Source organism: Xyrauchen texanus, chromosome 1 (assembly GCF_025860055.1).
Source record: "Xyrauchen texanus isolate HMW12.3.18 chromosome 1, RBS_HiC_50CHRs, whole genome shotgun sequence".
NCBI lineage: Eukaryota > Metazoa > Chordata > Actinopteri > Cypriniformes > Catostomidae > Xyrauchen > Xyrauchen texanus.
Window position 1 is genome coordinate 53,159,830 of NC_068276.1, and position 15,620 is coordinate 53,175,449.

Consider the following 15,620-nt stretch of genomic DNA (forward strand, 5'->3'; position numbering starts at 1 on the left):
TGTAACTATATCAACCAGCCATTTTGTTAGTATTTTAGACAGTAAAGGACTGATAAAAGCCTTCAACCTACAAGTATATGTGATTTACCCAAAACATGTTTACAGCATCTATAAAGCTATTAGTAGTTAGATTATAGTTCATAAAATCCACTATAAAAATCAACAGAACACTATAGCTGCTCCATTATTAGTTCAAAGGGGAAATAGCTATATAATATGATGGCCTCATCTTGTTTTCATAATCCAGTGGATAGTCCATAGCTGTAATAAGCTGGAACATTCAGTACAGGCGAGAAGCTTAAAGCTGTTCCACTGCCTGACCCACACATCAGTTAACAGAGAGAGGCTATGTTCAGAATAGCATACTAACCAACTACTCTCACAATTGCCGCAGTTTATAATATGAATACTTTTGCAAATTATGTAAAATTTACACTGTATATATAAAATATTTGGATGACCTACTGCATTTTCCAAAATGTGTAGTAAATAGATATTAGTACTGTATGTATAAAACTGTATCCCACAAAACACTTGACTCATTCTTTTATCAGACTGCCAATAGTTAAAGGGATAGTTCACCCAAATATGAATATTCTCTCATTATTTACTCAACCTCATGATATCCGATATGTGTATGACTTTCTTTCTTCACCAGAACACATTTGAAGAAAAATATTAAAATATCTTAGCTCAGTAGGTCTTTAAAATTTAAGTGAATGGAGATTTCTCTTTTGAAGCTTCACAAATCACAGACAGTCAGCATAAACATCATCAATACAACACCAGTCTTCTAAAGTGACACGATAGCTTTTGGTGTGAAAAATATTAATATTTAACTCTAAATCATGCTTCTGGTTAAGAGCGGTACGCATCTGTGATGTAATCGCATTGGCATTTGAAACACGCGAGAACTGAGGCGCATGCATCGCAGCCGGAAAAGCAGGGCTGTTTACTTATTAATTTAATTAATTAAATTACTGATAAATTAAGAGTAATCCCTTTCTTTACTTTTTTCAGTGAAAAAGTAATTTAATTACAGTAATGAATTATAGTAATATAGTAATGCATTACACCCAACACAGCTCGTGACTCCTAATGGAAGGAATGGTTTATAATTAAACATTACATAAATATTTATATATTTATAAAAAAAAATTCAGACCAAAAGCGATTGAATCACTTTAGAAGAAATTAATTTAAACATTAATTTTTAATGACTTGTATCGATGACATTTATGCTGACTGTATGCATTTTATGGAACTTCAGAAGAGAAATTGCCATTTACTTTAATTTTAAGGACCTACTGAGCTAATATATATTTATATTTTTCTTCAAATGTGTTCTGATGAAGAAAGAAAGTCATACACATCTTGGATATCATGAGGGTAAATAATGAGAGAATTTTCATTTTTGGGTGAACTATCCCTTTAAAGAAATAGTTCACCCAAAACTGAAAATGTTGTCATAATTTACTCATCCTCATGTTGTTCCAAACTTGTATGACTTTCTTCCGTGGAACACAAAAGGAGATGCCAGGTAGAATGGCAGCCTCAGTCACCATTAATTGTTGTTCTGCCTGAAATCTCCTTTTATGTTCCACAGAAGAAAGAAAGTTAGAAGTGTGGTGACAGAACTAAAATTTTTGGGGGAACTATCCCTTAAAGACATATTTACGCAAAATTGGATTCAAATGTTTGGGGGAAAAACAGAATAATGCCTAATTTTTACCTTCTTTTAAAAGTGAGATACTATTCCATTCTGAAAGTAGCCAGAGAGAGTTTTGCTGTACTGTACTGCTTGCTTGCTTGAACCCACACACATTAAACAGAGTGAAAATGATAAAAGAGAGTCCTCCAGTCATTTTCTCCAGACTGTTCTTGGCTTTCCCACAGTGCTGGATGTTAATTACAGTCATGGGGTGAGATTGAAAAAAGTTGAGGAGAGAGGAAAGAGGGAACAAAGGAAGGCAGAAGCTCTATGTTAGACTAATCTCTCCTCTCTCATTCCCTTTATGACCAGGAGGAGAGGCGAGTGGTGTATGTGGGATGTCTTCGTGCCGACAGCTCACGCACCGAGCTCATTCGCCGCTTTGAAGTCTTTGGCGAGATCGAGGAGTGCACAGTCAACTTGAGACATGACGGGTAAGACCGTGGGCTGGAGTCAGTCTGAGTTTGTTTCTGGATTGTGTGTTAAGTAGACAAATGAGTCAATATCTTTCTTGAGCATTAAAGGAATCTTCCAAATCTACTTAATTATGTATTTAGCCTAGTGGAAAGTAATTAAGAGAGCAGGCTTAGCTTAAGCTGGTTTGCTAGACTCAGCTGGTCTAGCTTTGCCAAGTTTGTACTTAGCTGGTTGGCCAGTCCCCAAACCTGACCAGATGACAAGTGCCCAAAATCCCTCTAAAACCAGCAAATACACCAACATGATTGTGAGACCAGCCCAGACACGCAAACCAGCTAAGGCTTGTTTAAGCTGTTTCTTTCAGCAAGGTTGACTTATCTCCTTAGCGACTCCCATATAGCAAATGCTGAATCTGTCTTTGCAAAAGAAAGGCGTGTTTGAATACAAATAGGATTACACAGTAACATTGGCTGCCGAAAAGCGAGACGTCACCTATTTATTGATTCCAATTTTGCAATTATATGGTATGAATGGGGACTGAAAGAAGCGTACCTAGTTTCTGTACCCTCGGTCACCTGACGCTTTATTTTCTATTTTTCTTCCAGGGACAATTTTGGCTTCATCACCTACCGCTACACTTGTGACGCACTTGCTGCCCTTGAGAATGGACACACCTTGCGCTGGTCAAATGAGCCCCACTTTGAGCTCTGCCTTGGTGGACAAAAGCAGTTCAGTAAATCGAATTACACAGACTTAGGTAAGTGGAACAGCTTGGCTGTACAATTGACTACTGTCACAACACAACCCAATAGCCTTCTTAATACGTAAATAAAACAGCAAAAGTCTTGTGATATGTCTTCTTTGATGTCTTTTCAAACTGCAAAAGATTTACCATAAGTGCACCTTTTTGTTTATTTATACATATAGTAGACATTCTGTGCAAAATAGCGTGCTCTACCCATGAATACATGTTTCATATATTGGCCAAATGGATGTTTGGAGAAGGGCGAGATGTGAAAACAGTAAGGAAGTGTAGGATAACAAGGTCAAGTCTCATCAGCTTCCTCTACGCAAGTGCGTTTCAATCTGCCTGCTTTTGCACTGTTGAACAAGACCTCACCATGACACTGAGAAGTGAGCCGACTGCAGAAAGAGTGAAAGACAGTGGTAGAAACAACAGAAATTAAGAGGAAGAGCTCTGTTAGGGTGTGACTGATTTATAAGTAAACAGCTCATCTCCATCTATCCCAGTCAACCCCAATTCTGAAAAAATTGGGACAGTATGAAAAATGTTAATAAAAACAAAAAGGAGTGAATTTGTAAATTATATTCACCCTGTGCTATATTGAAAGCACAACAACAACACATTATTTGATGTTTTACCTTAAAATACTCATAGATTACAACATGCTCCAATAAAGTTCAGACGGGGCAATAAAAAACTATTAACAATCTGACAAGTTGAAATAATAAGGTGATGTGAAACAGATGTTTAACAGGTAAGGCAATTGTGTTAAGGAGCCTCCAAACAAAATCCTAGTCCTTTAAGAGCAAGAATGGGTCAAGGCTCACAAATCTTCCAAACAATACGTCCGCAAACAATCCTGAAGACAAAATTAAAGAATTTTGGTCCATTTACTCTTCTAGTAAAAATAATTAAAGGAATTAAATCTTGGTGCGTAAAGGGAAAGGCTGAAAACCACCTCTTAATGCACATGACCTCTGGTCCCACAGATGTCACTGTCTTTAAAAGCATCATGCGTCTGTAATGGATATCATGACATGGGCTTGGGAGTACATCAGTAAACCTTTGTCAGTCAACACCATTTGTCGCTGCATCCACAGATGCAAGTTAAGGCTTTATGAGGCAAAGCCGAAGCCATACATCAACACAGTCCAAAAACACAGCCAACTTCTATGGGCTCGGTCTTAACTGAGATGGAAAGTATAAGAGGGGAATCATGTTTTGTTGTCCAACGACTCCACATTTCAAATATTATTATTAAAAGAAAATTTGAATAGCCATCTCTGGGCCAGAGTAAAATTACTATCCAAGCTGTTTCCAGAATCAGGTCCAAAAGCCAGAGTCTGTCATGATATGGGTGTGTGTGTGCCCATGGCATGGTTAACTTGCACATCTCTGGGGGCACCAATAATGTAGAAAGATGTAAAAATTTTGGAGTAACACGTGCTGCTATCCAGATGCCTTCTTTTCCAGGGATGTCTCTGTATTTTATAGCAAGATAACACCAAACCACATGCTGCCTGGATAACAAGTGTATATCTGCGTAAGCAGAAAGTGCTAGATTGGCCTGCCTGAAGTCCTGATCTGTCTCCATTTGAGAATGTGTGGTGCATTATGTGCATTATAAGTTCAAAATGCGACATTGAAGGCACTGTATCATTGCGTAGCTGAAGACCTGCATAATGGATAAATGGGGTACAAAATTGTGTCTTCAGTGCCCTGATGCTTATTACGTGTTACTAGAAAAACAAAACTGGTAAACACTTGACTGTCCCAATTTTTTTGGAGCATGTTGCAATCACACAATTTGAAATTAGTGTATATTTAATAAATAAATAAATTCACCATAAAAAATATAAGATAACTGATTTGGAGACATGACTAGCAATACATTTGAATAGAGATGTGACACTTTACATTTGCGATATGAGCAATTTTAATTACACTGAACTATTTTCTTATGAATACTATATATTCAGCATTTCTCTCATTTCCTCTGCCATCTTCTTGCAAAGGATGCATGTGATGCAGCTCAATTTTGCTGAAATTATGTATATCTAGTAGACAACATACAGTAATTGTGTCCTACATTTTTGAAACAGCAGCTAGGATTGCTTATGATACCTTAAAATGCAACTCTCTAGGTTGGGGAACAGAGGCCTGTCTGTTTCTCTCACAGAGTTCTCGATGTGTTCCCAAAGCATTTATTTCCTTTCAATCTCACCACATCATCCACTTTCTTAAACATATCCAAAGGCTTTTAGACACCCTTGAAGGATTTTTGTTCTGACCCGTAATTTGAACCACTGCCAGTAGAGCATTCCTCCTTTTATATGCACTATGCCCTCTGTCCAGGATTACCAAAGTGATGATCTAAAAAGTATCATATTGATGGATCTATGAGTGACAAATTCCTTTGTAAAATTTTATGGGGCTTTTTTCTACTCATGATGCCTATGATGGGGTTGTGGTGGTAATAGGCAATCAGGATCTCTCCCTCCCAAAGGATAAATGTGTCTTTTGGGGGGCAGGGAAGAGATAGCAGGCAAAGGAATTTAATCCTAAGGGCAGATCCTTCCCATGTTGGAGGGAATGGTCCTATGTGCAGCCCAACATAAGATTATTGCCTTGTATCATAATCAGGGTTGTTTTAGAATTTAAGAAATGGTTCCCTTTCAATTCACAAGTTAAATTGAATTTGTCACAACTCACAGGATGTTCAATTGGAATTTTAAAGAGGTTTACAAAAATTCAACACAGTAACACAAGAGAGGATTTTCATATCTACTTCCATAAATTTTAATACAAATTATCTAGCATATTTGCTACCTCTAAAAAAAAAATCTAATTTAGGAATTTAACTGGAATTCAAAAGGCATTATCATTTCAATTCTGAATGGAGCACAACCTTGGTTATAATAAAAGGAATGGGACACTGGTGGTATGCACTTCAATATGTAGTCAATGCTCCACTCCACTTTAATTTTCCACAAAATGTGAGGTCAAGGACGTGAAATGCTTGGGACATTGGGATGATCGGTTCAGTGCCATTGATGGTGCTGCAGGTCATTGGAAGGGAACAAGAGCACTTTCCTTTGAATAATGAGGACATTGCTGTGTATTTCGAAGGCTCAGGGTAAGGCCAAATGTATTCAGATTGTGGACATAATATGTCCTTCAAAGGTGAGCGTAAAAGCGTTTGTTAAGGGACATATTGCAAAGCTATTCTATTTGGGAATCTAGCCCAACCCTAGGGCAGATGGATGGGCTAACCTTCATTTCGCTAGGCCTTTCACCAGAGTGAGGGTTTTATGGTGAGTGTAGTCTGAACTGGTGCTGACAGTTTCAGATAAAGAGGAAATAACGGGACAAAGAGGCAACTGGCTAGAAAAATGCCACACCACGGCAGCCTCAAAACCTACCTCTCAATCTTCTGCCTTTCTCTTCCGCTTTGCTCCTTGTTTTCCGAGACACTGTGCATTAGTTCTAAGTTGAGTGCAGGGGCATTTTTCATCGTTCAAGGTGCATGGCATGACACAATCCTCCCCTTAGCCATAGTATTAGATCACGACTGGCATCTCCTGCCTGCCATGGTCATTACCATTTCTCATGCACTCTGACTGTGCCGCTGTGCATGTGGGGGTACCATTTGTGAAGCTGTCTGCCACTAGAGATAAGACAGCCATATTTGTTATCCTGGCCACGAATCAAACTGAATGTCTAATGGCAGTCCAGTTTTCATCTTGGGCTCCCGACTCTGTTTAATTATTGAACTTGGCTATTTAAGCCAGATGACATGTATATTAAAGGAGGGATTGATGTGATAGGAGCAAAGTCTGAGTTATAGATGTCTGATTTGTTAAGTTTTAAACAGGAAACTCCCATAAGCCTATGTTTGCATTTTAGCAAGTGTTTTAGCATATAATGCCAAATAATGCTAATTCAAATGCACTTTTAAGGAATAATTTGCCCAAAAATGAAAATTCTGTCATCAGTTACCCACCTTAATGTTCCAAACCTGTTTTATTTGGTATTTTTTCAAGAGATGAATAAAGTGAAAGTGAATAATGGTTGGAACAGTTTTGAAATGCATGAGAGTAAATACATGATGACATAATTTACATTTTCTTTCGCTGATATGCACCTCCTAAATCCCAATTTAACTCTTGGCTGTCATGGTATATTTCCTATCAGGAAACTGTAAAGCAGTTGTTACAAATTAGCCAACACAGAGATTAAATTACACCTTTGAAATATCTCTCACTTCTTACAGATTCCAATTCTGATGACTTTGATCCAGCCTCCACTAAAAGCAAATATGACTCCATGGATTTTGACAGCTTGCTACGAGAGGCCCAGTACAGCCTGAGAAGGTAATGAGCACCATAGCACCGGCTGGCTACAAAGAGAGGGATTTGCAATACCTCACTGTTGTTTCTGTTCTTTCAAAACAAGACTACCAGAAGTTTTACACTTTATAAAAGTGAGACAAATAAATGTGTATGAAAAAAAGTTATACGTATATAAAGGAATATATATGTGTACCTGCAAGCAAAGTTTACATGAACCTAGCTGCTGCAAAGCTGAGGAGAGATATTACCTTTGGGAATAGCCAGTGGAGTAGTCTAGTGGACACTACTTCTGTGGACTACTCCGATCTGTGTGTGTGTGTGTGTGTGTGCTGTACTGCTGCATGAGGCTCTGAAAGAGACATATCTTCATCAGAGTTTGCTCCACACACCACATCACCCTCAGCGCTTTTGAGAGGTGAAAATTGCAGCTTGTTCAGTCTGTTTTTATCGTTTGGAGTTTATTTTTGTGGTTTTTTTTATCTGGTGTTTGGATGTGGTTACATTATTGATAAGGGTTTGGGGAAATTTCTTGGATGTTCAAGGTAACATTGTCTACATTTATTGTGGAAGAAAAATGTAGTCAACTATTTACAGATATTATTAAAAATAATATTTTTATTTCATGTGCATATCAGCGTTGTTTGTTTGTTACAGCTATGCACTGTAAAATTCAGCCTTTTTAAGATGAAATTTTCTTAATTGAGAATGTTGATCAGTAGTCATTACAATGATGTATAACCTACATGGCATTTAGATGATTGTAAAAATATGTATGGAGATTTATTGCTCTTTTTAGGGGGCATGCAACAGATTTTTTCTCTATTTTTCCTTTGTTCTTTTGTTCTTTTTCTTTTTTTTTAACTCCGTGTGCAGTTTCATCCGATTTTAAAGTTAATGACTCAGTGTTTTGCTTATACATGCAGTGTAAGATAGATTGTCATGGGTTTATGTTCACAATTGTATAAAAAAAAGATAAGCCCCAAGATATTTTTTTATCCTTTATGTCTGAAGGAATCAATAGCTTTTATTTAATTTCACTGTGCACACGAATCATTGTTATTGTTCATGTTTGATATTACACTTTGACAAAGAGATGACTAACACAGAGTAACTCATGCTTATTTATGTATTTATCTCAGTATTCTAATCAAAATATTTATGGCTGCCATCTCACATGATGCGCCTTACAAATTTTTGCTATTTATATTCTTTGTTATTCAACAATCACTGGAAAGGATGTAAATTAAATGTTCTAAGAAATTATTGTTTTTATATGCCTTCAGAGATAGAAAAAAATATTGTATGATCACTTTTTTAGGCTCATTGTGAACTTTGCTGCTCCAAACTCAAGTGATTTATGTGTCCACTTGTTTTCCAGCTCTAAAACACTTCCATACCCATTTTTCATCTCTTTTTTTATTACATGAAGCAATAAAATTATTTTGCAGGTATTTTGTTGTACCACAGAGAATCTGTCTTTGCTCCACACTTTTTGATTATGTGAATGCCAAACTAAAGTTTACAGTTTTCTTTCCTCAATTTTTTTTAAATAAAAAATGTATTTGATGTAAAAAAAATAATAAAATAAAAAAAAAAACAATTATAATATATAGGATGATACTTATATTGTCATTACTCACAATAACTCAAAATAATGAAAAGTAATAATGGAATATGAAAATGTGAATTAATGTGGTTTAAGATGTGGATTAAAGAAATTCAACATAAACTAGTTGTTGGGGTAAAAATCCAAAAACCACATGGCAATTCAGGTTTGCTAAAAGTAAAAACCAATTGCTACAGCAAAAGCAGCTCTTCTTATGAGTTCTAGTGAATTTAAACCACAAAACAAAAGTCCAAAGCAAGATCTATCTTGGTCTTTGGTGGGGTTTGAAGATACCTTAGTGTAAATAATTCAAATTGCCCAAACACAGCATTACCTATTCACTGACACTTAAGGTAACCTTGCAGTTTTTGTCAATTAATGGCAGTTTTTGTTGTTGTGTTGAACTGTTTTAGAATAAAATAACGTACTTTTATGTACCTTATATTAAACTAAAAATGTCAGAACAACTTTCAAAAGCAGTTACGGTATAGATGAAACTGTATAATGTCAGCAATATCAAGGGGGTCAAATATGGTCTACTTATTTTTCTCTCTGCACAGAGCTTGGGTATGGAGTCATGTCCTGTTTGATATATGTGGCTTTAATCATTGCAACATACAGTATATGTTGCAAATATGCTTTGTAAATTGCTGGAGTAGCAATATGTTACAACACTTGACTGGGCGTCTCTTGGAGTGGCAGATTTGTTTTACCACAGTGAAAATTCTCGAAGTATTTGCCACTGCTTTGGACATTTATTTTGTGTGTGTTTCCATAAAGAACAGGATATATTGAGGCTGTGTGTGGTTTTGTGTGTGGATTTGATAGAGTGTGTGTATTTTGGGTCAAGGGGACTGTGTTTGGCTGTTATCTTCTATTTGTCTCCTATACCTGTTGCCTTCTGCTGAGTCCTAACCAATGCCTTTGTTTGTTGTACGTATTGTACAAACTTTGTTGTAATTTTTAATTTTTATGTGTAGTTTTCAGCAGCCTCGCCATGCCAATAAAGGGAAATGTGTCTAATTTATTACTTTCCTCCTTTTTGTGATGTGTGCATATTTAAACAACTGTAGTAACTAATCATTTAGAATCAGTATTTCAGCTATTGTGTAGTTCATATTAACAATACTGATGGTTCTCAACTAATGTGTCATGACTAGGGTTGCCACCCATCCCATTAAATAAGGGATTGTCCTGTATTTAAAGATGAAATGATACGTCCTTTGCCAAATCAATACGGGACACAATTTGTCCTGTATTTAAGCTGGTCAGATGGCATCACTGCAAAATCGTTCCAGATCCTTAGTTCACCATTGATATGAGTTGTCAATTTTGCCTACAACGAGTAAGGGGCCATTTGAAAAGACCACACATTGTGCTAAAACTTGCTGGCGCTGTGAAGGGTGTGATGGGGCCATCTGAAAAGTCCATACATTGTGCTAAAACTAGTTTTTTTTTATTATTGAAAAACAGAAGGTTCAATGTAAATGTTCAATAAGATGTACAAAATGACACAGATTGAACAGTGTATGAAAACAAGCACTGAGTCAAAGGCAAGAAGTAAAGGTGAAGGGAAACATTTAAGTATTTAGAAAAAAAAAACAAAGATAAAGAAGATTAATAATCAAAGTTATTAGTTTTAGCAATAATAAAAACGTCACAGTTTTATCCGCCTGTATAACAACTTTACAGAGAGTGTCCCGTATATTACACCTTCAAAAGTGGTAACCCTAGACGTGACACACAAATGCCAGCAGATACTAGGGAAAATACCATATTAAGTGCAAATAGTACAATGCAAATAACTATATAAATGGTAAATGCTCTGCACTTATATAGCTCTTTTTTTTTACCTTAGAGATTACCAAAGTGCTTTACACTGTGTCCCAATCACCCATTCACACACACACTCATTCACCAGAGCTGCCATGCAAGGCATTATCCAGCCATTGGGAGCAACATGGGGTTCAGTGTCTTGCCCAAGGACACTTCAGCATGTGGAGTCGTGTGGGCCAGGAATCGAACCGCCAACCCTGCGATTAGCAGCCGACCTGCTCTACCACCTGAGCCACAGCCGCTCAAAATATGTACATAGTTAGGATGGTAAAAGAAATAGGCTTCTCAACTCTCAAAAAGATGGATTAAATGCATCAATTAGCTGTTGTTGTGGATGCCAATGGCCGAGCGTCCAATCAAACTGTCTTTCAAAAATGTATTTATCCCTTGAAAATATGGTAAAAAAATACAAAAGATTTGACATTTTCCTATGTAGCCTATGTCACATTCATTTTTTATTTTGTTTATTTTTTTCTTCTTCCCGGGGGTTACAGACATTAAAGTGTCCAAAAATTATTGAAAAGAGAGTCCCTCCAGATACTGAGGTCATGTGACTGTATAAAAACTCCACTGACCTCGAGGCAAATGATCCCATGTTTTCAGTGTTATTTTCATAAGATTCAAGGTAAAAAAAATAAATAAATGAAAGCATTGTTGGTAACACTTTACAAATAGGTTCTAATCGTTAACATTAAATGGTTAAAGTTTATTTATAAAACTAAAATAATGTTAGTTACAAAGTTTTTGTTACTGTATTGGGTCTCCACCTGATATCCAATAAAAAAATCTGGGTCCTGAAGCAAAACCAATAATCACAAGGGTAAACCTTGCCGGGTGATGTTGTATTCTACATATATTCACAGTAAGCTGTAAAGAGAGCACATTGTTTTGGATGACTCACTTGCAGAGTCAGTTATTTTTGGCGGATGCTCGTGTTTTCGCCAACTCTGCACGAGCCTGGAAAATGACTGATGATAATCCCGTGGAGCTTGTTTCTTAATGCCCATAAACTGTTTTTGACAGGTTCAGGAAAATTGTGCCTTTGAAAGGAACTGAGAATATTTTAGGCGAATCGTACCATATTTGATGGCACATCTGTCCAGCCGAAATGTAATACTGTATCATTACTACTCAGTCCGTGAGAGAATACCATAGAGGAGGTGAATAACCTCTTCTCTACTTTGAGAGATGTGGCAGCAGTGAACATTAAATTTTAAAATAAGAGGATCGAATTGTGGATTTATTTATTTATCTTTTTCATTAATGCTTTAGTTTAGCCTTAGAGAAAAGAGAAACTTCTTTCATTTTGCCTTCACAATCTTGCAGACAGGAGGTCTCATAGAATCTGCCCTTTTCCGAACAAAGAAGCTGGAAACTGCAGAGCCTTGTTCTACCTCTGTCTTTTTGTGCAATACAGGTACTCACTCTGGTGATTCATCCTTATCTTTCATTTCACAAAGCCATTGGTGAAAACTTTGGCCATCTTCCATTTTGGTGCTCCCCAACCATCACTCCATCCTAAAAACAAACAAACATAACTTTACTTAGTTAAAGATACATATACAAATAGATTTTCTTTTTAAATCTGTCAAATTTTAAAGCTTACATTTGATTAAATGATATTGTCACATAATTTTGCAAAATTACAGCTTGATTGGAAATGATGCAGGTCAAAATATATACAGTATATATACAACTGATGGATATAACCTGGAAATACAACTAACCTGGAAATAAACAAAAATGTAGGATTAAACATTATAATATGACATAATATGAGTAAGAAATATTTAAGATTTTGCATTATTTTAGGTCACTATAAAATAAGACATTTGTAACATTGGCCACGGTAAGTCCCTTTTTTTAATTATACTAAAAAACTTTTCTTGGTTGTTGGAAGACAGGATGTATTCTAACCATACAAAGGCAGCAGAAATAAGATAATACAAACTGAATTCACAGTGAGGTTTATTAGGATGGTGTTCTGTTATCAATGATGATGAAATAACATCAAAGGAACAGTGGCGAGTTGACGCTCCAGGATTGCAGTGAGCTAGCTAGTGTGTTATTTTGACACGTCATCGACACTGATCCCCAGCCTTGTGCTCCATCTCCTTCACTCTGTTTATTTTTAGAGTGCTTTATAAGCACCACACTATTTCATTGTCTCCGGGTAAAGTATATCACATTTACCTTCTTGTGTAGGACAACAGCTGCAAGTCCCCAGACATTCAGCCAATCACCACCTTTGGGAATTAGCATGCTGTAATGAGGAATGTGTTGGAGAACATTAACGCATGTTAACCAAACTTATAAATTTCATTGTGGTTAGACACTATGAAGTGGTAGACAATGGACCAGACCAATGTCACTAGTTTTTATAAAAAAGAAAGAAAGAAAGAAAGAAATCTGATTTAGGGTGGCCAGAATGCATAACAGTTGTTTACTAGTCTCAAAGAATAAAAGTGAATTGTATAATTTCAGTGCACCACTAGTTCAGTCAATGTTGCAATTTCTACTCCTTAAAAATGTGCACTCAACTGCACCATACATCTGGATATACTGTATGCCAGATTATTTCAATCTTCATTTGATCATAATTTGATGAATAACTGCTGCCATTGCAACAAAATGTACACAAACATCTCATCTTACATTTTAAACAAAATTTTGTTTATCACATGATTTTCAAGAAAACACACACTAACTAAAGCAAGCATATCAAATTGTGTCACTTCTATGCCACTTTCAATTTTGTGTGTTTTTGGCTGGATTCAAGGTGGGCTACTAAGCAAGCTAATGACAGAAGAAGAAGTGTGTATATGTAGGTGGGTCTGTAACACAACTTTTAAAATCTTTTTGTTTTTATCATGTGCTAAAGTAAAATTCTTTTGATATAACATAGCAGGTGGGCATAGTTATAGAGTAGAAATACATTTGTATAAAATCAAAATCATCATTTGTACTCGTGATTTGTGTGACAATCTCTAGTGTTGATTTCACCAGGAAACTGCAGCAAAACACAGAAAGTGGCACAAACAAGTCAGTTTGCAAAAATGGATATAGAGTAATGTTCAATCTATGAGATCAGTTTGGCTATTTAAGCACATTTAGTGCCGGGTTCAATTGGATTGTGGATGGGTAGCAAATGTGAAGCAGGAAATTGTACAGAATTACAAAGTGTTTAGCAAATTTGCCCCAACGATTAAATATTATTTAGCTAAATCTGTTAAATAAGTATTTAAAGTAATATGTTAAACCAAACTATTAGTCAAGTAATGAGCAAACAAAAAGCTGAATGCTAGATTTCTCACCCCTTCTGGCAGCTGTTTGGGATTCAGGCGCAACAATAACACTGCTTCCATCTCCATCCACACGCTGCCATTTTCAGCTTTAAAGAGTAATGAGCAACAGAAGGGGTTGTTTTCTTCTCCCAAAGTATCAACTTTGGGGACCAAACATACACTTTGCTTGATAATTAATGAAAAAAGACAAATGGCGGCTGATTGAGCAACTTGTCTTTATTGTCAATCACCATCTGGTCCGCAGTGCCAACGCAACACAATCGCTAATTGCCTCGAGAGCGCTGAAGATGCTTTTATTTATTAAAACGGAAAATAAAAAACTATTTTAGGGATGGTTCAAAAGTGTGAGCATCTAAAGAGTTGGTGGCTGTGTGTATGTGGGTGGAGGGGAAATTCTGTGGACTGTGTGGGGATTTGGTGAGTCTTCAGACGGGAGGGACCCATCATGCCCCGAGGCTAGCACAGGCCTTTCAGAATGCTGCGGCTGGCAAGTCTCACTGCACGCTGGGAACGTCAGCAGAAAGTCGCCTGGCGGTGGTGACTGAGGTGACCGAGGGGACGGCCGCTGACAGAGTCTGTTAGGATAGCGAAAGGTGGATGGGATGTTCTTTTTGTCATTACTTTACCTTGGGGGGTGGTGAAGGATAGATTGGTTGAGGGAGAATTGTGTGTGTGTGTGTTGGTGACAGAAAGGTAGCAGAGAAGGATGAAGGCAAAATTTAAAGGTATAGTTGAAAAATGAAAATTTGGTCACTTGCTTACACTCATGACATTCCAAACCCGTATGATTTACTTTCTTCCATGGAACATAAGTAGCTGAACGTTCAAGACTGAGAGCCTCAGTCATGATTCATTTTAATTTTGAGTATAAAAAATGTAGTACATTCTAAAATATTACATTACCTTATGGATGCTCTTTAGCGTTTTGGGAGAAAATAAAATCAAAAGAGCCTTTTACCCAGGGGGGGCTTTAGCCTGGTTGTACCCTAAAATAAAATACAAATTACATATTGGTCAGGATTTGAACCCAGGTCCCTTTGTCTCAATTGATACTCTCTCTAAATGTAATCTTAGACAGAAAAACAAAACAGCAGCAAGAGGGGTGTCATGCCAAGCTGTCTAGTGGTTTACTACGGACAATGTAACATAATAAAGGATTGATTATGCCAATGCCTCTCATGTTGAATAAAACATGCAATGTAACGATGTGCAATTATTTTCCATATCATCAGTAATTTGGTTTAATTTGGTAATTATCAACTGTCATCAATACTAATTTATGTAATAGCGGAGAGTCACTTTCCTTCAAATTACTTCACTTCCATTTTGCTGCTGCCTTCATTCAGTTGAATTGTGAGGATCCATCTAGCTTTTCAACAAACTAGAACAGGACTCAAAATATCTAAATATGTTAAGACTGTCATAACTTTAACTGTTTGACATGAATAATTCTTTGACACGGTTATGTCCTTAGCTTTCCGTCAATATAATTTGACATGCAAGGGCGACCTGTGCACTCCAGAGAAAATAGCACTGGCTGCATTTGCTCACTGTTTCAGCCACTGTAATGGATTTTTTATTTTTTTTATTTTATGTAACAAATGATTAAGGTGTTTTCATTTCATTTTCATATTATAATGATTATGGT

The 15,620-nt window shown here is 36.6% G+C and overlaps 1 protein-coding gene across 2 annotated transcripts in view; it reads left to right on the top strand.

Annotated features, from left to right (window-relative positions):
- The window catches only part of LOC127650260 (peroxisome proliferator-activated receptor gamma coactivator 1-alpha-like), a 51,181-nt gene extending 41,342 nt beyond the window's left edge, over positions 1-9,839 (top strand). For both annotated transcript variants that reach the window (XM_052135951.1, XM_052136711.1), the window contains exons 11-13: positions 2,024-2,145; positions 2,734-2,885; positions 7,147-9,839. In XM_052135951.1, the coding sequence (XP_051991911.1) occupies positions 2,024-2,145; positions 2,734-2,885; positions 7,147-7,250 (378 nt within the window). In that variant the 3' untranslated portion in view covers positions 7,251-9,839. The remainder of the gene's footprint in view (positions 1-2,023; positions 2,146-2,733; positions 2,886-7,146) is intronic.
- The last annotated feature ends 5,781 nt before the right edge of the window (positions 9,840-15,620 follow it).